At 50.5% G+C, this 24,508-nt stretch overlaps 1 protein-coding gene across 1 annotated transcript in view; it reads left to right on the top strand.

Moving 5' to 3' along the window:
- The first annotated feature begins 5,244 nt into the window (after positions 1 to 5,244).
- BRD3 (bromodomain containing 3) overlaps positions 5,245 to 24,508 on the top strand; it is a 29,999-nt gene continuing 10,735 nt past the window's right edge. Inside the window, exons 1-6 of the mRNA XM_030507338.1 lie at positions 5,245 to 5,354; positions 15,892 to 16,208; positions 17,476 to 17,613; positions 18,577 to 18,724; positions 20,205 to 20,419; positions 22,019 to 22,390. Coding sequence (XP_030363198.1) covers positions 16,008 to 16,208; positions 17,476 to 17,613; positions 18,577 to 18,724; positions 20,205 to 20,419; positions 22,019 to 22,390 — 1,074 coding nt within the window. The 5' untranslated portion in view covers positions 5,245 to 5,354; positions 15,892 to 16,007. The remainder of the gene's footprint in view (positions 5,355 to 15,891; positions 16,209 to 17,475; positions 17,614 to 18,576; positions 18,725 to 20,204; positions 20,420 to 22,018; positions 22,391 to 24,508) is intronic.

The following is a 24,508-nucleotide window of genomic DNA, read 5'->3' as shown; positions in this document are numbered from 1 at the left end:
GTGAAAGGGAAAGAAAAGTCTGTGCGTGGCTCAGATGACATGGCAGCGACTGCTCTCAGTGCTGCTGGGGTCCCTGTGGGTGGCTTTCAGGGTGTCGGGAACAGAGCTGAGGCCATGGGTCCTGCTGTGACTAACATATGATTTTGTTACAGGTTCCACCGAGACCAGACCTAACCCAGCCCTGCAGATACGATCCAGAGGACATCCATGTGTGCGGAAAAGCTCCCACTAACTTCAGTACATGCTGGACCTGCTCTTTAGACCTGACTGCTGCAGACAAGCTGGTGCTTACGTTTGCAGTGGTGAGTAATAAGGCACTAAGCTTACAAGCTCTGTAAACCCACGTTTACGTTCTGGCACAGTTGGCAGGCTCAGGACGTTTACGTGCTTGGGCCTCCCAGCAGCCACGGAAGCGGGAACAGACTCACCGTGTGTTACACGCTGCTCAAGGAACAGAGGGAGGCAGAGCACAGGAGAGACCTGCTGCTCTCTGACATGGAGCTCTTTCTATGTGGTTGCTAATATGCTGCTCTGGTTTGTTCTAAATACATCACGTTCAGATGTTTCTCCTGGGATTTAAAAACAAACACTGAACCTTTTCCAGGCTGATATTTCTATCCCCTGCAGTACAACAGGAACCTTGCTTGCATCGCTGCCAACATTTGTTCATTTAAAACTAGGAAATCCTACCCCAGTGGAGAGCAGGTAGGATTTGATTCATTCTGCCCTGGGAGGGATGTGTACAAGCATTTAGCCTGGGCACAAGCGGCCTCTGGAGGCTGAAGGACTTAGTTCAAAGCAAGATCATTGAACATGGCATGTATCGAGCTCCATGTTAGTAAAGACCTGCTAAGAAACAGTCCATGTTTTTGAAGAGGGGGTAGGACTTGACACAGGACTAGAGTCCAGTGATGTGCTGTAGTGCAACATCCAAAGCAGATTCCCCCCTCAATGGAAGTTACAGCCAATGAGTGTGTAAAGGCTGCGGATTTGAGAGCCCCAGCCTGAATCACACAGTCTGACTGCCAGACGTGATGACAGCCTCTCCCCACCACTTCAGCTGAAGCAGCAGGTTCTCAGCACTTCTGTGGATCGGGAGCTTCGTTCTTGGCTGGTGCAAATGGTTGCAACTCCAGTGAGCAGACAGTTCAACGTGATTAACTCATACCCCTGAGATAGCTCGAGTGAAATCTGAATATATTTGTTACTCCTTGTAATTTAGAAATCACAATGTTTGAAAGTGTTACTGTTTGGTTACAGCATCTCTTTACCATTCTCTGCAGTCTTTTTAAGAAGGCAGGAGGAAAAGTAAGCAAACACACAGGAATCCATCAGGGCTTTACCCAGCTGAAATCTAGTGTGTTCTGTTAGTTTAAACTGCCAGCTCAGTATCACACACTAGTCACAAGCTTGCTTACCTGTGCAGTCCACTGCGTTAGCAGCAGGTGCTGGGTCTCTACATGGTACTCACTGTGTAACAAGACCATTTAGATGCAGCTAGTGTCCAAAGGAACATATTTGCTGTGGCCAAAGATATGTGGCCTTATTGGCTGGGCAGTTTCTCTTCACTCTGTGGTCATGTCCCTTTCTTCTCTCCCACAATAGCTTAGGCCTTTGCTCTGCTTCTTCCCATACGTATAAATCTTAGCCCATTGTATTCCAGCCTCCAGCTCCTCCAAGTAATGCTTCTTGCTACATCCCCATAAAAGGCACTTGTATATTTGCAGATGAACACTTACAAGATCCTTCAGGTCTTGAATAGCTCAATTCTTTCCTGCCTTCCCATCAGTTACCATAGTGCTGCACCTCTGGGGGCTTGTAGACATCCTGGCTCCTGGGTTGCCTGTTTAGGGGCTCTGCTCACCCCTTTCCAGATGAAGAGTGAACACTGAAGAGACAAAGGTCCCGTAGGCACTGACAGACTCACTGACAGAGGGGTGGCCTCACCAACTGTTGTGGCCAGGCTCTCCAAGCTACAGAGCATGAGTCAGAGGAGCCGAGTCCCACTTCTGCCTCTGCCTGTGGTTCTCTGCATCATCGTATTCCCTCTCAGCTTCCTCAGCTGAAAAACAGGGATCATAATATTTCCTTACCTACAAAAGCTGTTGGAGGATTACTGCTTTGTTGTGAGTTCCACAGATGAAAGGTACTACAGGAGAACAAACAACAATTATTGTTTCAAACCCCTGCCCTGGGCCTGTCATCCTCAACTCACTGAATTACACTTACTCAATCGAGGAAATCCTGCCACTACAGTGAAGAAAATTATTGGTAAAGATGACTCTCTGTTGCAATAAGAGCATTTATCCCCTTGTGTTCAGCTCCCTTCTCTGCCACTGGATGATCACAGTCATATAATCCCAGACACTGACTACACGCTCTTAAGCAATCTTCTATTTGGGCACTATTATTTCTTTATCCCAAACATGACTCTTGCTGAACAAATTCTCTTTTTGTAATGTGCAACGACATCCACTCTCGAGGTAGCAGCTGCTGTTACAGGCTCTGCTGTGAGTCTGCTCAGATGTGAGGTCTCTTGGAGCCCACACAAACAGAATGCCCAAACTGACCTGCCTGGAGGCTCACAGCAGCCCTCCGCGTGCATGGAGATGTACGGGGTGTCTGCTGGGTGCCTAAAGGTAGATGTCAGGGTGCACTGCTGGCCTGGCATTCATCCCCCTTCAGCAGCCTGCTCCGCTTGTAATCCCTCAGTAATTCCCAAGTACAAATCCTAGCAAAGAGCTCCCTTCCAGCAGGGACCTGTGGTTTGGATGGTGAAACCGGCACTGAATGGTGAGGCAGAGAACTGGAAGCTTACAGTTAGTACCTCTAGCACAGCTCAGAAACACCAGGCTCCAGGTTAGTGTTCCAGCAGTCCCTGGTGAGTGTTAAACACTGTTGGGTGCAGGCGTGAGGCACTGAGTGTGCCCAGTCCTCACAAAACTCACTGGCCCCACAGAGACAGGTATCTCCCTCTTCTGCTCCCATCCTCCCTTGTTTTCAAAAGACTCAGGTCCTACCCTGCCACCAAGAGCAGAGAAGCAAAAGGTGTCAGTGTTTAACAGCCCTAGAAACCACTCTGGTGTGGCACAGATGAGGTTTTTTCCTGTCAAAGCCTGTGCACAAAGCCTCCTAGAAGGATGTATGTACCAGTGTGCATTAAGGGTTAAAAATGCAATGGCGAGGAATAAACACACTCAGGTGTTAGTTAACAAGGTGCTAATTGGGTAACTGGAGGTGCAACATAAGAGACCACAGAGGCTAATCAAAGGGCTTTGGCTGAATGAAGGATGTTCCTCTGAGCTTGGGGAAGAGGAGGAGGTAAAAAGCTGCTGCTGTGGTCTTGTGTTTTATGGAAAAGCTGGTATTGATGTATCCCTGAACAGGCAAACTGTCGTATCTTGTGTATAAAATTAATGTGACAGGAGACTTTCTAATTTAAAGATTGTACCTATCTTTTCCTGAGACTGAGGGCTCGCTCTTTAGGCTCGAATCCTTCTGGTTTGATTTCACTGTACCTCCTCTGGGGCTTCCTCAGACTGAGTCAGCCTGTGCCTGTTTGGCTGAACCATTATCCAAACTCACTGCCTTGCATAAAGAAGGCTTTGAGGATCCTTAGAAGACTTTTACTTTCCTATTCCCTTGGAGGATGCAGCTGGGTTCTTCAGGTGTAAGTTTGCAGACCTGCAGGTAGGTGTGTGAGTGACTGGTGTGCTCCAGGTTCAAAGTTGATAGTAGGGAAATCTCTGGGCACAGTTTCCCATGTGAATTTTTTTGCCTGCTCAGCCTAATGTACCATGAACATTACGATTTGGGTTGAAACTGGCTTCCACCCACCCAGGTGAGATAAGGAAGAGTGAGGTGTAGTTGGAGATGGCTTTTGGGTTGCAATTTTGATGCACCCACCATTGCCAGGTTGCTTTTGGAAGTGGATTTGCAGTGGGACTGTTGGGTGGTCAAGTCAAAAAGGTCAGTTTGAGGAGGGAGCCCAGGTCGCACACTGACCGGGGGGTGTGGGTGCACCCACCTTCAGTGCTGTCTGGCACAGTACATCCCAGTGTGGTATGGCTGTGAGCAAGTTCCTGGAGTTGCGTAAGCCTTGAAGTTGGTGTAAAAAAGCACTTTTCCTTGGGTTTGGTTATGGCATGTGCACAACCTTGGCTTCATCCCGAGGCAGCCGCAAGCCTGGTGAAATGGGATTTTCCTGAGCATCTGTCCTGCCTGTGCAAATCCCAGTGTCTGTCCCAAATCACACCTCCTGGGGACTTCAGTCCTGTGGGTCACCTTTTTCAGCAGCTAGAAATGAGGTCTTCCAGTAAAACTGCCTTCACCTTATGGCTACACTGAACTGACCTGCTGGCATCACAGTGTGGCAGCCTCTGCAGCATGTGTCCCCAGCCACATCCCAAAACTGCTCCTTAATTCACGTTGGTGCTCAGATGTTTCCCCTGGTCTCATTTATGTTTCTAGTCTTTGTTTCTTCCTTTTGATGCTGCAGCAATTAAACTGTATTTTGGGTTGCATCAGTTTTGAGTTGTTTTTGTAAACTCCTGTTTGCATTTGTGGATTCGCTGCAGGACACCGGCTGGGTTGGAGTGTGCCTGAAGTGCTGTGGGAGTGCTCGTGTTTGTTGATGCTTCCGTGTGTGTACAGATCCTGCTCTTTTATTGTGTACATGGGATCAATTGTTGTCGTAAGCCGTTGACAGGATCGTGAAGCGCACTGACCAGCGCAGGCTACACCAGGCTCTTCACGGGCTTTATTTTTGCCACTTACTACTCGCACTGGTGACGCTCTGTTTTTATTGCGGCTCGTAGTAGTTGTTGTGTAATAACCGTGAGCGCGCAGCGCCCGGCGCAAACCGCGATTGGAGTTCACGGTAGCAGCGGGCAGGGCGGGCTGCGCTCTGCCCCGCGGTGCCCGCACCACGCCGGGGCTCGGCCGTGGGGCTCGGGGTCCCGCACGTTCCCGGCTGCGCTTCGACGGGCTCTCGTTGTGCTCCGAGCCCGGGGGGGAGCCGGCGCTCTCCCGGGCCGTGCCCGGGCTTTCACGGCGCAGTCCCCTGAGGCCGGGCCCGGCGGCTCCCCCGCCGCCCGGGGCATCCCCCCTCCCGGCTGTGTCCCTGCCGGCGGCGCGGGGGGAGCGGGGCCCCTGCGGCTGCTGGGGGTTGTAGTGCCGGGGCCCGCGGGCGCCGCTGCCCCGGCCGGGCCGGGACTACCGCGCCCACACGGCCTTGCGGCCGGCGCATGGGCTCTGGGGCGCTGTAGCGCATCTATTATACTGCCTGGCGAGGATAAAAAGAAGAGCAACTGGAGGGACTATAAGGCAAACGTTGCTGGAGCTGCCGGGGCAAAGTAATCTATTTAATCTTTCCCTTTATTTGTTAGATGCTTGGGTGTGCGCTGCTAGCACTGGGCCATGGTTTCTGGAGGGAGGGGGCCGGGGAAGCAGCGGGACGAAAGCAAAACCCACTTGGGAAAGGCCAATGCTGATTTTCTTTAATTTCTCCCTCCCCCCCCTCCCCTCCTCCTTCTGCTCGTTCCTGTTGCGGGAGCCCCGCGCCGCTCCCCGCCGCCCCGCAGCCTTTGTGCGCCGCGACAATGCAACAAAGCGCGGCGGGGCTGGCTGCAGCCTGGCCATTGATTTCCTCCCGGCCCCGCCGCTCCTGCCCACCCTTTTCTTCTTCTTCTTCTGCCGCTTCTTCCCCATCTCCTGCCCCCCCTCCCCTGCTCGCCGAGCGCCCGCAGCCGCCGGGCCGGGCTCCCCCCGCAGCCCCGCGCCCCGCGAGCGGCGGCTCCTTCCTTCTTTCCTATTCTGTGTGTGTGTTTTTCTTCTTCTTCCCCCTCTGTCGCTCGCCTTCCCTCGCCCGCTCTCTCTGCCCGCCATCTTTTGAAGGGGAAAATAGGGGCGAGGGAAAGGAGAGCTGCGGACGCCCTTAAAAACAAGGAAACAAGAAAGGGAAAAGAGGGGGGAAGCGGAAAGGGGGGGGGGGGGGTGGTGAAGAAAAGCGGGCGGGACCCGGCGGCGGCAGCTCCCCGCTCCCGCGGTGCGCGGTCCCGGCGCCGGGGGCTCCGGCGGTTCCCGGCCGGGCGCGGGGCTCGGCGGCGGCTCCGGCCATTTCCCTCCGGCGGTCGGTGCTCGGTGAGCGGGGCCGGGCTGCGCGGGGCGGGCGTGTGCGGTGTGTTGTGCGTGCGGAGCGGTGCGGGGCTGCGCTGCTGGAGCGCACCCAACTTCGGGAAATGCACGGAACCAGGGGCTCGCTGCCCGAGCTGGGTGCGCTTTAGAGGTGTCGAAGGAAGCGCAGATCACGGATTTATATATAGAGGTGTCGCGCTATAAATAATGGTACCGATAATAAAATGTAAAACTTCCAAACTCGCCGTACTTTCCTCAGTGCGCGCTCGGGCTCCGCGCTCCGCGGCGCTGAGCACGGCGTTATCTGCAGCCCGCTTGGTTTCGCTTTCAAACAAAGCTGTAGTGTTCGGGTCGCGGAGCTGCGCCGGGTCCGGCCGCGGGGCGCTGCTGCGGGATGTGCTTCCTACAGAACCGGCTTTTGACAACGTGGAGTGGGCGTTCTGTGTGGTTCGGGCTCGGTGACAGCTCTGCAGTGTGGATATACCTCTGTGTTGATGCCTTCGGGAGTCAAAAGTTACTAAAATAAACTTCTTTGGATAAACAAATACAATGGCTTCACTAATACTTCGAACTTTGTGTGTATATTTACATCTCTAAGTTCCTGATGCTGGTAAATATGAGCAGGGCACACCTGCAGTCCCTTGTTGGGGGAATAGAGAAGTGCGTTTCTAAATATGCTGGTCAGTATCTTTAACGTGCTCAATGTATGTGAGCATGCTCAGGAGTCGTCTCTAAATTAAACTGGAAGTTTGGGTTTAAAGCTGAAGCTCTTGAATTGACGCAGTGATAAGTCGGGGCATTGGAGTTGGTGGTTGTGGGGGGGTGAGAAGTGCAGAACAGAGACACATCAGTCAACGCAAACAGGAGCCCCCAACGCTGCCTTTGAGCACACCCTGATGTGTGCTGTGCCCGGCCGCTGTCCCTGCGGGTGTGGGCTGCTGCTGTGAGCACAGAGTTTGGGGAGCGTTTAATGATACCCTGGGAGGCTCCTGCTGAAGCAGGAACTCCTGACCTCGAATTCTTCCTTTTTGGGAAGAATAAATGCTAAAATTGTGTGTTCCTCTTGGTCCCCCACTGGTTAAAATACTCATGCCTGCATTTAGTGTATTGAGATGATACTTAATGAAAGGTTGGGCAGAGGGTAAGAGTCTTATTCAACATTCAGCATTAGCTTGATTGCAATATTGTCTTCCCTGCCCATGTAGTGCTCCGCACTCAGTAGCTGCTCCAGTGAAGGTGTTTCAGTGACCTGGGCATGCAGAGTTTAAATGAAGAAAGAATGCATATGCAGTGTGAAGTGTCTGAGGTGTGTTCCCAAAACTGAGCCTGGAGTGTTAGTTCTGTTATCTTCAAATGAAAACTAGGATCTGTTGCTTCTGGAATTAAAAGTTCTGTCACTTTAAGCACTGAGGGGCTGTCAAAAACTCTTAGTTCTTGTCACTTTAAAAATACTCAAGAGAAAAGCATGGTGCAGAGTCTGATGTTGCAGGTCAGTAAGTGGCCCTGCCTCTGAAGAGGCTCCTTCTGTCAGTCTCTGCTTTGTGTCTGGTTGTTTCTCTGCACTGTTGTGTCTGCTCTGGGTGCGGTGACTTAAATCACAGTTCTTAATAATCTTGCTAAATGGTTCTTTCCTGAGTTAAGGACCATGTGTCAAAAACTTTATCCTTCAGTCATCTCCTAACCTGGTGGGTTGTCTGACGGTGGTTCTTGGTGTCCACAAACCATGGTCACAGGCTGGGACCCAGCCTGGCAGCCTGGAGGGTGTCCCTGGCTGGGCTGAGGCAGTCACACAGGTCGAGCAGCCTGTCCCGCTGCGGGCGGGGGGCACATCTCTTAACTGGGGCAAGTTCTGTTCGGTATGTACTGCTTCACTTGGGGCATTGTGCAGTGGGCTGTGGGTGTCCAGCCAAGCCCTGCTGCACTCCTGGAAGCTCGCTCCTCCTCCCTGGAGTAATTTAGGAGCCTGATCGCTCTTGTTGACAGCACAAACAGCTCGGGAGCCCAATCCCTGGGCAGCAGGCAGAGCTGTGGTGAGCTCTCGCCTTTCAAAGGCTTAATTACTTTTACAAAATATATTACCCTGTCTGCTTTGAGCTATCGGGTGCTCTCAGCACAGAGCTGCACCTTGCTAAATAAATGAACAAAGGCGTTTTGCATCTCGGTGTTGGTGATTGTTTCTCTTTAATCCTGGTCGCTCCTTGTTTGCTAATTTGCAAAATTCATTAATCCGCAGTGGGTTTCCCATGAAGTGTCTGGGGGTTTTGTTCTGGGTGTTGGTTTTGTTGTTTTGTTTTAAATTGCCACATTCTTCTCCAGTAACAGCTCAGAACACCGCTGTAAGGGGTAGAGCTGTGGGAATTGGGAAGGAGCCGTTGTGTGCTGTGCTGCTCAGTGAGCTGTCGGGACGCTCTGGAGGGATGTGTGTGTGCATCTCGAGCCTTTCAATGCACAGCATCTTCCTGTGACATTGGTTTTGTCAAGCATTGGTGCTTGGTGGGAGGTGAACCACTTTTTGGAGCACGCTCTTTAACCCACTTGTTGCTAAAGCCAACATTGGGAAGGTTTAAATTCTGGGCAGTAGTGTGGAAATTCACCAAAATGTGCTTTTTCTGCTAGTCGTTGTTCCTCCTCCCATTCTTCCTGATAAGATACCGGCTGAAGAAACACTCGCCTTTATTTTGGGTTCCTTTTGAGCCTTTCCAGACCTGTCTCTTTCCAGCTTGAGTCTGATAAGAAGACACCATCATGTCTGGAAGTATTTCAGCAACATGGATAACCCGGGCAGAGGAGAGGTCTCGCTCCCTTGCTGGGTCCAGGCTGGACGTTCTCCTTGCCACCAGCAGTGCAGCAGGTGTAGCACAGACAACCCGAGGTGACAGTTCTGTGCGTGAGGAGCAGACCGGAATGAAATGCCCTGGCTGAACTGGTTCCTTTTGGCTTCAGATTTGAGATTTAGACTCAGTTCTGATTGCTGCCTGTCTGCTTCAGGAGTGATCCTGTTTGCTCCTCTCTTACCTTTAAAAAGAGAGAGGCAGAAAAGGATTGCTGTTTTCCGTCCTGGCTTTGGGAGCTGTTCCACTCCCAAGCACTGGGAGCACGTGTCAGTGATACACAGATAACCCTGCAGAGGACTTGGTGCTGACACAGTCGAGCAGAGATGCGCTTTGTGTGACCAACTCACCTGTTGTAACCAAACCCATTGAAGAAAATGCATGCTTTTCCTCATGTAACTTTGCTTTTTTACTGCTCAGCTCATCCTTGTGTCATACTACGGAGGGTGCTTGGTTGGGGATCGCTCTCACAACCCGCAGCATGGCTGTGCCAAGATGAATCTGTTCCCTAGCACTGCACTGGTCAGTAGGTCTGGCTATAAGCAAGTGGGTGCAAGCAGTGTTGAGGCGCATGGGGTGAGTGGTGGGCATGGCTGGGCGGCTGCTGCAGCCGGATGAGCTGCTCCTCCTTTGGCCAAGCTGCAGTAATGAACTCGGAGGGTGGGTGTCTTTACCCTGCCCATTCCCGGGTATGAGGTTACTGTGGCTCAGCTAACAAGTGCTGTATTTGTGTCATGGTACTTCAATCACTTTCATTTTGTTGTTTATCACCTTAAACTGACCTCATTGTCAGATACTGATTTAGGAGCCTTTGCATGGGCAAGTTGCAGTGCTGTAGCTGTGAACTTGGGGCATGATGTAAAGCAGTGTCAGCTCATCTGTTCCTCCTACACTTGTAATGCTTCCTGTCCTAAAACCGATCTATTCTTTTTCGAAGTAGTAACTTTAATCATTTAAATATGTAAAAATAAAAATTAAATAGAAGGTGTTGCAGCACAAGTGTGCAAGGGGGGTACTGATGGGGGACAGTGGTTCCTGTGATGGATCACTGGAGGTTCTGCTCTGTACAGTGGAATGCTGCTATCAGGTTAACATACGGATCTGTGTCTGGTTTCTAAGCCTGTTTTCTTTGTCCATGTGCTCGGGGAGCTGCCCCTGAGGTAAATTTACCACTTGTGAATGGTATTGATAATGCTGATACATGGCCGTGCAGTGCTGGTGGTGTGAGGGGGAGTTGCAGTGCACGTTATTAGGTCACAGAGCAGAAGACCATCCTTTAACTAGGTAATACATAGGGATTGGGTGCTGTTTGCAGGGCTGTGTTTTATGCTTTTGTCCCTAGCTTCATTAAGGGGGGTAGTAATCTTCCTGTTACATGTAGCCTCTTAAATTCAGTTGGAAGTGGAACTGGGCTGTATCTAAGCCCCCTCCCTACCGGGTGTCACGAAGGACCTTGGGGTGCTGTGATTTATCTTTCTGGAAGCGCTGCAGTCTGGGCAGAGGGATAAAGCAGGTTTAGCTTTGCTGTTTCTTCAGATGGCAAATAGTGTCGTACCTGGTAAAGAACAGGTAAGGTTCTTCAGAAACCCAAGTTATGGTATTCGAACACCTCGTCAGTTCTACTGTTCTGTAGCTGTCCTCTTAGTAATTCTTTGCAGGTAGAGCAGGAGCTTGACCATGCTCTGCCAGCAGGGAAGTGCTTGAGCTCATGTGCTTTTGCTGTTTCTTGAAGCTGCTTTGTGTCCAGTAATCTCTTTTGGAAATCAAAGTGTAGAAAAAGAATAATGACAAAGCCCATTGTGGAAAGCCTGTGTCATTTATTCACTATATGCTGAACCAAACTGAGTGAGTTTGAGCGTTTTTCTTGCACTGTGAAAGTGCGCAGAGCACCATATGCTGATTAAAAAGGGGAAGGGCAGACTCTTTTCCAGAACACAAATGTTTGACTGTGCAGATCACATCCTTTAGAAAGCAGAAAAGGAGCCCTGTGAGGGTGTAGACGTACAATAATCCCATCGGGAGCGCTGGAGCCTGTGCGGGTGTTGCCACGCTCTGCTCAATGGTTGTACCTGGCTGCTGCTGTTGTGCACGTATCCTCTGAAACCTGGGTCCGAGCCAGGGAATGGGGGTTGGTTTGGGATTGGTTCTGGTTTGCTGTGAATAATTGAACTGACACATCATTTGCTGACCTGAACCAGCAACAGCCATTCCTGGAGTCCCAGGATGGAGCGGCAGCAGCGTCATTTGCTGTGTAAGTCGTGCTTTGGAGAAGGTGGGCTGGGAAGTAGTAGACAAACAGAGGAATTAGGGGGCAGAGCCTGGAAGGAGGTGGGTGCTGGTGCTGACCTGCACTGTGGTTTTCAGCTTTTCTTTTTATGACCATTCCATCTTGCCAGCTTGGCCCTCTTTCATGGCCTGGCATGGAGGATGCTAATAAAGGCTGGCTGTGGTTCAACACAAGTGAGCAAATGGATCTGTAGTTCTGACTGGTCTTGAAGTACAGATCTGAATGCACAAGCAAGGGTGAGCAGAAGTGGAACAGCAGATCCTGTCCATCTGAGAAGTTTAAAGTGATAATACTACCAGAAATGTTGGAAGGTGCAATAACAAAGGCAGCATCCAGCAGACAGCACTTTTGCCAGGGCTGAGTCTGCAGAATCAGCCAATCTGAAGAGGTTGTTACTGAGTCTGTGGAGTCTCTTGCTATGCCCATCAGCAAGGTTTGAATTTGGGATCACCAAACTTTTTTCCCCTCCTTGGCCAACTTCCATGTAAACATAGAGATCCCTCTCCTTGACTAGGCTGTGATTTCTTTCTGTGGTGGTTTAGGAATGTGATGGAAGAGCTCAAGATGTCCATGCTCTTGCGCATCTTTTGCTTGTACAATGGAACTTCTCTAGCTAGGATCATGTTCTGCAGCAATCCTGCAGTGAGGGATGGCTCTTCGGAGCTGGGTAGCATCAACTAGATCAGCATCATAGCCGTTGTGACCGCAGCCCTGCGATCGGCCTGAACACACTCTCCAGCCCCAGATGTCCAACACTTGTTCTCATTTTCTCTCTCCCATACAGACAGCCAGAGAAAGGGTTATGCAGGTAGAGGGGACCAGAAGGTGTGGAGAGCTTGAGTTTGTTCCTGGCTTGGCCTAAACCTTCCTTAGAAGGAGATTTATCTGGATTGACCAATTGGTGGTATCTTGTAGGTGATAGTCTGCAGATCCCTCTGTGGTGAGGTGCTGAGCCACAGGCTGTGCAGCTCATCAAGAGTGGAAGGTTGCTCAGCACTTTGCAGGATGGGGTTTGAAGTGGTTGCTGAATCACAGAGGACTGGGTTGTGTCTGTGGTGTGGCTTATACCATGTGCCTTCAGCCACGTTCCTGCCTCCCCTCGGTCCCCTGCTCCCCATCCTGCTCCTTGTAAGTATGGTGTGTGGCCATGTGCCAGCACCTTCCCAGCGCTTCCTTTCTGCTTGATGCCCAAGGCTGCAGGGCGTCTGCTGCACATGGGTGTTTGGGCACTGCAGTAACCCCTGCAAGTGCTAGATATTGCCAAATAAGCATTGAGCGTGTTGCAGTGCACTAGATAAGAGAGCACATGCTCTGAAGCAGGTTCACCTTCTCTGCTGTCTCTGGCTGCTGTCTGGCTTCTTTCTGGCTTCCCCTGATTGTGAGGTGGTGTGGGCTCAACCCTGTGGGTCACGCGAGGTAACTTCAGTGCATCTCCACCTTTTCCCTCTAGGAAGAAATGGCACGAGCAGACTCTGCCCAGGCATGTGATTATCCCAAACACTTTCCTTTCCGTGCCAAATCTCTGCTATAAAATGAAGGCTGAAACAGCCCAACACTTTTTTGTCTTCCCCGTTGCCATAAAGGTGTGACTCTTGTGAGAGGCACAACCCAGCATTTCCCTGGGAAGCCTCTACCCATTCCCACCCTGTGTTTTGCCTCCCCATGGTGTTGATGTACAAGCCAGCAGCTGCTCGATGCACTCTGAAACCTGCTCATAGATGCTTATTTCCACCACTACAATTGAGTGTGTGCTCACTACAGGTCACCCAGTTAATTTCTGCAGTACTTCTGGAGCCTTTCTGAAGTGCTCTTCACTTCACTTCAGAAATCTCAGTCCAGTCCTTGCTGCAGAGTCAGGTCTCAAAGCTGAGACTCCTCCAGTCAGGGCCCCAGCACAGAGTAAAGCTCTTTCACCACTCGCACTTCGCTTCCTCCTGCAGCCTTGTTAACAAAACTGCAATGTAATGGCTTTTATAGTCAAGATAAAGTGACTTTTGGGTACCCCTGAGTTTGGAGGCATGATGCGAGACATCTTAAAGCAGCACAATTCACAGGGAGCACTGAGTATGTGTCAGAACTGAAGGCCCTTGAAATTACCAGTTACTTCTGGCTGATTCTGCTGGTTAGGAACCCACAGGCTCCTTCCTGAGGAAGCACCTCCTATAATAGCCAAGGAGGGATGGAGGGTGGGAAGCCCATCTGCATAATCTGATGAGCATTAAACTAACCAAGGCAAAAGCCAAGGAACTGACTTAATCTTCTGTGATCTCTTCCTCTCCCTCACGCGGAGGTAAGTTAAGGACACATCTCCCAGGCTCAGGATGTTATTGGGGCTGTGCTCAAAACAACATGTATGAAAAACAAATCTCTGTGTGGAATCGGTGATTTGGGAGGCAACTAGGGCAGAGCTGCAGTGTGCCATAGGGGCACTCACAAGCCAAATTCCCACTTGCTGCAGTGAAGCCAAGAGCAAATGCTTCATCCCCAAGGCCTGAGGCGGTGACATACTGTGTGCAGCGTGCGTGTGCCTGCCAGGGCAGTGCTGGCTGACAGAGCAGCTCGTCTGTCCTCAAGTCCTGTTCTCAAATCACAGATCCCTTGACTCTGAAGAGCTGACATGGAGCTGGTAGGTAGCGAGAGCTGCCCGAGGTTCAGCTCCTGTCTGGGGCTGGAGGGAAGGGAAGGAACTCCTCCTGCGAGGAGCCTGTGCAGGGAGCAGCGCGTGACGCAGCAGCGGGAAGGTGCCTGCTCCAGCCCCGCTGGCTCCCTGTGTCCTGCCTGGTTGCTGGCTCCATCCTTCTGTCACCAAGTGCTGCTCTGTGGGGCTCAGGGCTCGGCTCTGCCACAGGTCACCACCACGGTGTGAGTTGTGAGCACCAGCTCCACGAGGTAGGAACAGGGTCTTGCTGTGTGTCCGCGGTGCCAAGTACTGAGGGGCCGTGGTCTCTGCACGGCCTCCGTGTGCTACTGTAATGTAAATAATAACGTGGAGATAAAGCTGAGGTCAAGGAACATCTCTTAAACTTGATAATTTTCTCTGATGGGAAGATTTATGTTGCTGTTTCTGGGCTGGAGTTGTGCCAGTTCTTGGTCAGTGTCCAAGTAACTGTACAGCAATACCGTAGAGCAGTACCATACCGATGGGAAAGGAGCTGTTGGGCTCATGTGCTAACGTGAAGCTCGCTACCTTCTGATCCTGCAGCCATCAGAAACCCAGCCTGCCCCGCAGGAGCAGTCACAGGGAGGGAGCTGCCGTTCAGAGCTGGGCACTGCCAAAGGAGGTGGCAGACAGTGAGCAGCAGCTTGCTGGCACAGCACACTGCTCCCGGGGCTCCGGAGCTGCCTTGAGACTCGTCCCCACCACTGCAGACAGGCTGGGCTGCATCACCCAGGTTCTCCTGCCAGCATGGGGAGTTATCCGCATGCTTGCCCCGTGCCAAGTGTCTTGGCACTGACTGACCCGTGTGAGCAATTCAGTGAAGGAAAAACCCCAAATCCTTCCAGCCTCGCTGGGTTTTCGGGGCCTGGTTTGGCTGAGGGATGTGCCAGACCCCACAGCTCTGCTGGATTCCGCACTGAGGTTGCAGCTTAGCACAAAAGGGCAGACTGAAACTCCAGAGAAGCAAGATTTATTTGGGAGTTTGGGTTTTGCTTTTAATTATCATCCCAGACTGGGATGAGTAAGAAGGAGCAGAAATGCAGAGTGTGGAAGCAGTGTACACTCATCATGTGGGACAGCAAAAGGCTGTACTTGAAATTGTATTATCAAAACTGCACATGTGCAGCCGGAGAAAATCAGGAACAGCTTCTCGAACATGAACGTGACAGGTCTGAGGAACAGGAGAAGTAGTAACCTAAGAATTAAATTTAAGAAGTCTTTACTCCAGGGCTAAAAAGCCCAACCTTAGGCCCTTGCTGGAAGGTGCACGTGGTATGTGTGCCAGGGCTGGCTTTGGCAGCCTTTGTTCCAGGCTTGTACAATACCTGTTCAGTGATGTCCTGCTTCACCGCCGGGCTCCTTATAGTTCAAATAATCCTTGATACCAGTGCTATTCCTGTAGATGAAGTGCTTTGCCTAGAACTGTGTGTTTTGATTCTACCTGCAGTTACAGGCAGTCTGTGTAAGCTGCCTGGGTTTGCGTGTGAGTCCACTCAAGTGCCGTGTTGGATGTGATGGGCAGTCGGGATGTCAGATGGTTGTGCCTCTTGCTTTCCTCCTGTCGTATGTCAGGGCTCACAGCTCGGGCAGAGACAATGCAGTGAGGTTTACATGGAGCTGCAAGCTGTGGGTTTGCTAGCTTGGATCAGCATGTTCATGGGTGTCTGCATTACATCCTAACTGTATTCCTTAACCATATTCTTCTGCTGCCTCATGTGTTTTCTTTGCACAAAGATGCTCTATGAGCCAAATAACTGATTCTGTGAAGCTTACTAGTTCTCTGTGGGCTTTGAATTTGGAAATTGCTGTTCCACTGTGTCTTGGGTCTTGAACTGTGCCCATCATCAGTATGGTATGTTACAGGGAACAAAGCAGATTGAGCAGAGACTCTGAGTTCAAACACTGCAGAAGTGTCCTACCATGCCTACTTCAATAAGTATCTGTACTTACACGTTGTCCTCTTCTCTCGTTTGATCTAGGTTGTATGGTTGGACCCTGGAAATGGGATGTCAGTCCCGTTCAGGGAGCATAAAGGAAGAAGGAAGGTTTCCCAGTTGCTGCCGCTGTGACAGCGAGTGAGAGCCAGCGCAGGAAGATGTCTGCGGTCACGGCAGCGGTCCCGGCTCCGCAGGGCCCCATCAACCCGCCGCCTCCGGAGGTCACTAATCCCAACAAGCCCGGCAGGAAGACCAACCAACTGCAATATATGCAAAACGTAGTGGTGAAGACCTTGTGGAAGCATCAGTTTGCTTGGCCTTTCTACCAACCTGTTGATGCAATTAAACTGAATTTGCCGGTATGTATCTGTCATCTTCTGCTTGGCATCCTGCTCTTGGGCAGTTTTCTGCTGGGGAGAGCAGTCTTCTGATTAGGTTGGATTTGGGCATCCCTCAAATGCTTTAAGATTCACTGAATTAAAAGCTCTTTCAGAGCTGGAGAGGTGCAGGTCTCCAAAGGAGAAAACTGCTTCACTTAAACCAGCACCCCCATGCACCCTCCTGTCAGCTCAGTCCAGCAGCCCACTGCAGACTCACTCCAACTGCTTTGAGTGAAAGGGTTGCATGAGGGATTCAGGGAGCATGTTTTGGGATGTAAGGTCAGGAGAGCTCCAGTTACCACAAGTTGTAACCCAGTTGTATGGACTGGACCAGGAGTCTTTTGACCTCTGTAATGCTATTGCTAGGTGCTATTTAAAGTGCTAGCCAGAAGAGTAGAACACTTCACACCTGCAGAATACTTCTTTAGGTCTGTGCTCATTTGTCTTCTCTTTGTGGAGTTAGGTTCTCAGTGGGGCATTTTGAGGTGGTTTTAGGGCAGGTTACCAGGAAACTGAGGGGAGTCAGTTGGAAGAACAGTTTTCCATGCATGACCTGGGCGGGCACCAGCCCAGCAGCCAGCAGGATTGCCTCTTCTGCCCTGCTGTGCCTTGCCTAGAAATACCAGTGCCTCAAATCACGCTTGAGGGTTGGGCTCAGTGGCCGGTGGCTGTACAGGTGCTGCTCCTCTCCAGCATGAGAAAATGACAGAGTACAGCCTTGCATGCCTGGAGCACCTCAGGCCAATCACAGCATCTGTGTGTGCTTGAGACCAGCCCAGAGAGAAACTGGGTTAATCTGTGGAAGCCTTGTAAGTGCTAAAATGCCCTTAAAAGAGAGACTGAAACTTTTAGCACAGTCTGAAGTGGCACTCACAGTCTCCTAAAGGGCGGTCACAGCACAAACAGCTTCCAGGCGGAGCTGCTCACACGTTACTCCTAGTGCCTCCTCAGTCCAGCTGTCCTTACTAAAGGCAGGTAACATCCAGGTAGCCATTCATGGGTGTGCTTGAGCCATGTACTGGGGGAGACTGGTGCTTCGTAGTAGAGTTCATAATAATGATAGCTTAAAAAGCTCCAAATTAGGAAATAAATGAAAGCAGAGATGATATTTACAACTTGCACAAAACCTTGGGGGTGTGTTTTTGGGGAGGGGGGATGAGGACAAAGCTGGGGCTGTAGAGGGAGGTGTGAGCAACATTCTGTGTATCAGGAGATATAAATAACATCCTTCCTGCTTCTCCAACAGGATTATCACAAAATCATAAAAAACCCCATGGACATGGGGACGATCAAGAAGCGCCTGGAACACAACTACTACTGGAGTGCCAGTGAATGTATGCAGGATTTCAACACCATGTTTACAAACTGTTACATTTACAACAAGGTAAAGAGCCCAGGCAAGCCTTTAGCTGGGGCACTGCCTAGAAAAGACCCACATACAACTGCTGGAGCGTGGGGTTTGAACAGGGCCGGCTCTGCTGTGCACTTGCAAGGGTTTGAAATGCCACTAATTGCAAGCACATTACTTGAAATACACAAAGCTCTCTTTGTGCTGTGGCTTTCTTCCCCCAGACTAGTTAAAAGGGCAAATGCGCCTTTTAATTCTAGGTAGATCTCTGTTCTGGGGTTATGTAGCAAGCTTTTACTCCTTTTACTTTCAGTTAGGAGTTGTTTAGGATGAGCTATGGTTTAGGCAGTGCTTTGTGGGTGCTCTGTGATGTCAATGCTATGTGTTACACTGGCTGTCTACCAGTAAATAGTATCTTAGCAGCAGAGAGCAGGTCAGGAAGTGTAACTCTGTTCTCTGCCTGTGTCTTGTCCATACTTGCACACCTTTAGATGGGTTGTTATTTGGGGTTTGGCTTGCTTGCTGTTTTGTTAGGTTGTTAAAAGCCTCTGCGCTTGGTATTTGTATTTTCTGCAGTGGTTTGTCATCGCTGACCTATGCTGAGAACAAGCTGAAATAAACAAATTAATTAGCTTGAGCCACAGAGTGAGTGTTCGCACTCCTGTCCTGGCCCTGCTGGCAGCGGGGGGACAGCTCATCTGTTCCAGTTTGCTGCTCCATGCTGTGGCACAGGATGCTGGTTACCAGGCTCCTGGAAGTCCTGATAACTCTCTAGATGCAGTGTTCTTAGAGGCTGTAATTACTGCATGCTAGGCCAGAACAGAAGAGTAGGGGGGCAGCATGCAAGGAGGGAGAGGACCTGTTCTGTTTATTGTCAGAGCTGGGATACCATCGTTTATTTGGAGGGCAGTTCCTCGGGGGTTTCAAAGCGTGATCTTGAACTTCAGTGCTTCTGATGTGTGGATGATACAGCATGGGCTTGTATTGTTCTCTCTGCAGCCCACAGATGACATCGTCCTCATGGCCCAAGCCCTGGAGAAGATCTTCCTGCAGAAAGTTGCCCAGATGCCTCAGGAGGAGGTCGAGCTGTTACCCCCGGTCCCTAAAGGCAAAGGTCGCAAGCCGTCAGCGGGCACCCAGGGTGCAGGTACTGACCCAGCGCAGTGACGTTGCCCCTTACGAGCCTGTTGCTGGGGCCTTGAGCCACCTTCCAGCTGCCTGGTTTGCAGGTGGGGAAGGGGCACAGAAGGAGCCTGTAGTCTAATGGTTAAAGCAGTGGTTCACCCAGTCTTCCAGGGCTTGATGTCTTAAGGCCACTCTGCATTTGTCATACAAACACCTTGCCATCCATCACCTACCCGTTGACACAGAGCTTGTATGCAAAGAATAAACCAAGGCAAGAAGAGGCAAGGTAGTTAAATATGCTGGTCTGCCATAAGTGGCAGACTGTGATGTAGAATGCCTGCATAGACCTGGGTTTATACAGCTCACCCAAGGTCCTGGCAGAAGCCTGACACAGCAGAGACTCCAATCTTGCTCATACCCTGAACCCCATTAACATGTTTTCTTTTGTGCACATGGTTGCAACATCACAGAATAAAGTTTGGTCAACAGAAGGGAGGGATTTATTAAGCCACTGCAAAAGACTGTGTAGACCATTGCCTATCAGTAGGAACTAAGTTTAGTTCAGCTTACCTAGAGTTGCTTTTAAATGGATTTGGGACTAAACTGTCTGTAAGCACAATAAAACCATTCATACAGGAGTTCGTGTGGGCTGAATTAAACTGTTGTAACTTCTTTTCTGTAAACAAGGTCTGATTGTTGCTCTGGGAAAGTCAAATGTTCCTCTTTACTTTCCCACATCTCAGGTGCCAAATGGAGCTACAACTTCATCCAAGCTCAGGGAAATTTGTGTCTTTTCAGCATCCTTTTGATAAAAGCTGCTATAAAAACATAGAAGAGTATTGCTACTTTGGTTATTAGTTACTACATTTGTTCCCCCTCAACTTTACACTAGTAGGCAGTTCTTCAGCAGTGCAGGTCTAGTGTAAGAGACTTGGCTGGCTACCGGGAGGCTTAAGCTCTACTCCCAGCTCTGTTTCTTTTGTTCTATAACTTGCGGCAAATCTGAAGTGCTTTGGCCTCTTGGGTATTCAGGTGGCAAGAGGGGAGTGGCTGTTACCATTTGTCATGCACAGTAAAAACACTCCCGGATCGAGGTCTGTGTGGGACAGCAGCTGTCCAAAACAGCCATCTCCCTATGGAAGGGAGCTCTCCTTGAGTTCCGGCTCTTCTGCCGAGAGCCATGAGAGGGGCGAAGACTGTCCCAGAGCAACACACACCCCATGTGCAAAGCTTGAACTATTTTGCTTGCATGTGGCTGGCCTAGAGCTCAGGGTACGAGGACCTAGGTCAGTGATTTCTTATGTTCTTGTTGACCCCTGGTAACAGCATCAAGCAAATCACACGGTGTCCTTTGTGCTCTCCCAGTGGCCCTGGCCTGGGAGCTTTTTGCCAATCCTATGACTGAACAGTCTGGTGGCACCAGATTCAGTTTGTCCCCGATGTCTTGCTGGCGCTTGTCCCCATCAGTCCGTTGCAGTGCGTTTTCCCTTTGTCGTTGAAAGGAGCGCCGCAAGCCGTGGCCGTGTCCTCCGTGTCCCCGCCGGCCCCGTTCCAGAGCGTTCCTCCAGCCGTGTCTCAGACGCCCGTCATTGCTGCCACCCCCGTGCCAACCATCACCGCTAATGTCCCGCCTGTCACTGCCCCTCCCGCCGCCGCCCCCCCTCCGCCTGCTGCTCCGATAATGCCCGTGGTGCCTCCGACGCCACCGGTGGTCAAGGTAAATGCAGAACTCAACCCCTTCCCCTTCCAAAGGCAGTGGCTGCTGAAGCAGGGCTTTATCTCCATCCCCTCACTGCTGGGTACGTGCGTTCCTCCACACTTGACTCTTTGCCTCTCCAGCCGTCGTTGTCCCTTTGGGGTGCGCTCACACAAGTGCTTGCTCTCGAGTTTGAGAGGGCCGAGAGAGGTTTGGCCAGTTCTACCTCACCCAGCTGGGGTTGCATCAAGCTGTAGTTACTCCAGCTTGGTTACAAGCTCTCATCTGACCATAGCCTTGACCAGTGCTGGTGCTCCATGAACCAGAGACTCTTGGAGGCTCCCCCATTTGGCGCCATATAGCCCAAAGCATCTCTTCCCAATGAAACTGAGCCCCTGATTTTACCGGGATTATTCCTTCAAGGTTTGCAGGCTCCAGCACTAGGAATGTTCCCCTCTGCCATAAACCAGTTCAAGACCAGCCTGTCACTCCAGTTGGAGTAGACCGATGTTGCCTGCAGGTTTTGGGTGCATTAGTTCTGTCTTCCTTACTGAGTAATCTTCTGGGAGTTGTCGTTGGTGTTTTGCTATTTACTGTGTTAATTTATGGGTAGAGGAAAATGTCGCTCTAAATAATTGGAATTTTCTTTGCAAGCTCTGTATTGCTTTGAAAAGATGAAAGCATAGCTGAGAGAAAGCTGGGGTTTTCTAAACTGGGGAGTTAACTGCACCCCTATTGGTGTTCTCTAACGTGAGGTTGCATGGACCAGCAGAGCCACAGAATTGTTTTGCTCATTTAACCTTACAGTTTAGGAATTACTGGAGAAATTGTAAGTCAGATCTTGCAGCTAAGCTGTACTTCCCGAAGCCTGTCTCATGCTTCAGTTTCTGACCAAATAACTTGCTTCTGAGAATCAGTTTAATCTTAAAACTCAAGAATGAACCCAGAGGTTCACCAAATACACACTGCACAATTAATCCTGCTGGGGATTTACTTAAGATTTCCCTAAGGAACGTTTTCCCCCTTTCTCTCTCCAGAGAAATAAATCCTTCCGGGGAGCACAGGGGAGAGCTGGCTGGACAGTCACAGCTTGAATTCCTGTGAAGGTTTTATTTGCTTAAGGCAAAATCATTAAATTCTTCTCTTGCCCATAACAAGCAGTCTACCTTAGCACAGCCGCTACATGCAAGGGAGTGAGGGCTCACGGGTCTTTGGTGATTAATATGCTTTGGTTCAGAACTTAGAGCCTGATCCTGCCACTGGGGACTCAGACATGTGCTTAAGTTACTGACACTTACTAAGTCCCGATGCGTCAGCTGAGCTGCAGTAATCGACTGGGCGCGCGCCTTTCCCTTGGCAAACACGAGGTAAGAGTCCTGGTTCTGAATCTCAGAAATACATAGAGCTAACACGTTTTGCATCGTGTTTGGGGTTGGGTCGGAGATGTGCAGGTGGCTGGTTACTGTGGCTTAGATGACGTGTGTCATAGTCACTGACGTGTGGTGAAGCCCCCAGTCCCATCCGTCCCAGTGCAGTCACTGTACCCTGTTGGAGGGCAGGCAGGTCTCAGGTGCGGCTGAGCTGGGCCCTGCTCATGCTGTGTGTCCGTGTCTGTTTCAGAAGAAGGGCGTGAAGCGGAAAGCAGACACGACCACCCCCACCACCTCGGCCATCACCGCCAGCCGGAGCGAGTCGCCCACAGCCCTCGCGGACCCCAAGCAGGCCAAAATCATCGCGCGCCGGGAGAGTGGCGGCCGGCCCATCAAACCACCAAAGAAGGACCTTGAGGACGGGGAGGTGCCCCAGCATGCCGGGAAGAAGGGCAAACTCTCCGAGCACCTCAAGTACTGTGACAGCATTCTCAAGGAGATGCTCTCGAAGAAGCACGCAGCCTACGCATGGCCCTTTTACAAGCCTGTCGATGCGGAGGCCTTGGAATTACATGACTATCATGATATTATCAAACACCCCATGGATCTCAGTACTGTTAAAGTACGTCCCCATTTACCACCTCTTTTGCAGGGTGTCACAGCCCTCTGGTTGCAGAGGACTGGCTGCTTCTGGGGGAGGGGGAAGGGACATCTTTTTTTCTGCCCTGCAAAGCAGACCGTACGATGGCATCTCTTCTTTGTGGATAGCCCAGCTGCTTAAACATGTGTCCTTGGGATTGTGTTGCACTCTGAGAAGAAGAGGTGCTGTGTTTCATAGGATTCGATTGATAGTATCCCGTTTCCAGAAACTGCTGCTGCCTACTTGTTGGCATGATCTGTGGTCCAGATAGGCTTACGCTGAGCAATTCCAACCACAACGTGATGATCACCTGGTACTCGGAGAGGGGAGGAGATAACGTGATGCTTGTGTGGTTTGTGCTTGGCTCTTCAAGAGCTTAGCTTAGTGTGGCCCAACACTCAGGGTGTTTTTCCCAGTAGACTGGGAGGTTTTCTGAATCCCTCCTAAATACCCATGGAGCAAAGCCATGTTTTTGTAGTTCCCATCTTCTGCTTGTGAGCCTTTGGGATCGGTGTTGGTGGAGGTGAGACTCTTCTGCGTGCAGGAGGTGAAGGTATTGCTGCTGGATTTGGCTAGCGTGCCAGGAGTGTTCTGCTGCCAGCAGAGCCAATGCCTGGTGTTACCTAAATGCCCAGGTGACAAAAGGGCGGCTGTGCTTGCGATTCCTTTCATGTTCCTTGGCAAATCCTGCATAGAACCTGGAAGCAGTGTGTCATGTGCTGATGTACCATTGCCATTCAGCCATGATGCTGTGCGTGTTCTTACTATGGCTGTGATACTTCAAAGAGTGTTTTAGTTGCATTACTTAGCTGTGAGAGAATAGTCATGGTCTGTGCATTGAGGGTTAGGCCAGGAGTTCTAATTGCTGTTCTGATACTGTGGTCCTGGGCAAGTTTCCCTATAGTTCTGTGCTGTAGTTTTCCCAGTCATAAAATGGAGATGATCCTAAACCTACCTCACAGGGCTGTTGTGAGGACAGATATCTGGAAGGCACTAAGTACTGCTTATTAATTGGGTTTGTACAGAAAAGACAATCTCTGAGCTGGCAAAAGCATTGTAAGCAAGCTCTGGTGGAGCTGAGGCCATTCTCCTCCTGAGCTCCTGGTGCACAATGTGCAGAATCCTTGACTTGCAATGTAGCTGTGTTAAAGGCCTACAGCAGTTTCCTGACAGGAGAAGAGGGCAAGACAAAGGGTGAGTTTTGCTGCAGGCAAGAAGAGGGAGCCTCAAACACAGTGCTAAAAGCAGGAGAAAGGGCTAGGCTGAACATGGTAGTCTGCGAAGCTGGAGCAGTGGTCCCTGGCTCTAATGTTCTGCTGATAGAGGAAGGTCCCAGTGTTTTCTTGGGTAAGTTTTTCTATTTTCTCTTGCTCTTGAGCGTGGATGAGGAAGGGAGAAGCTCCCCTCAGTTTTGGTACTGCAGTGTGCTTGCCATCCTGCTCATTTTGGATGCTCAGTACGGAAGGCCTGTTAATCCTTGTACATTGCTTTAATTGATGACTTGCTGTCAAGGTTTCACTTTACTTTGCATTGGTGTTGCTGCTCTTCACCAGCTCAGAGGTCCATCCACATGGCTTGGATCACAGGCTGATGGATAACTGTGGCTGGTCAGGAGGCCTCCCTCCTGCTCGGAGCAGGGTCACTTACTCTGATCTGCTCCCTTCCAGGGCTCGCCACCTCCTCAGCTGTTTCCTTTGTGTAGCAGTAACTGGTGCAAAGGTTTTATATGTAGTAGTAGTAGATGCATAAAATCAATGAAGTTCTAGGAGTACTATAAACTGCTCTCTAAACCTCAGTCATTCAGTCCCAGACTGCAAGAGAAATGGATGAAAGTGAGAGCTGAAAAGTATGAGAAAGGAACAAGGTGCAAATATTTATCTCCTGATGTTTATCCTCGCTACACTGGGAAGTAGCATTATGAATGGGCTCCTAAAGGGTGAAGTCTCTATCCATTCTCTATCAGCTGGACTTTAAAATCAAGAGTAGCTCCTGCAGTTCAACTGTAAATGCCAATCTTGCTGTAGGAATCACCAAGCAAAGTGCACGCCCTGTGTTAGCAGGAACTCAGAGTTAGACGGTTACAATCTTTTCTGCCCTTGC

This window comes from Strigops habroptila, chromosome 15, assembly GCF_004027225.2.
Source record: "Strigops habroptila isolate Jane chromosome 15, bStrHab1.2.pri, whole genome shotgun sequence".
Classification (NCBI taxonomy): Eukaryota; Metazoa; Chordata; class Aves; order Psittaciformes; family Psittacidae; genus Strigops; species Strigops habroptila.
Note: the sequence above shows the minus strand (reverse complement) of the source record. Positions and strands in the feature narration are given on the sequence as shown.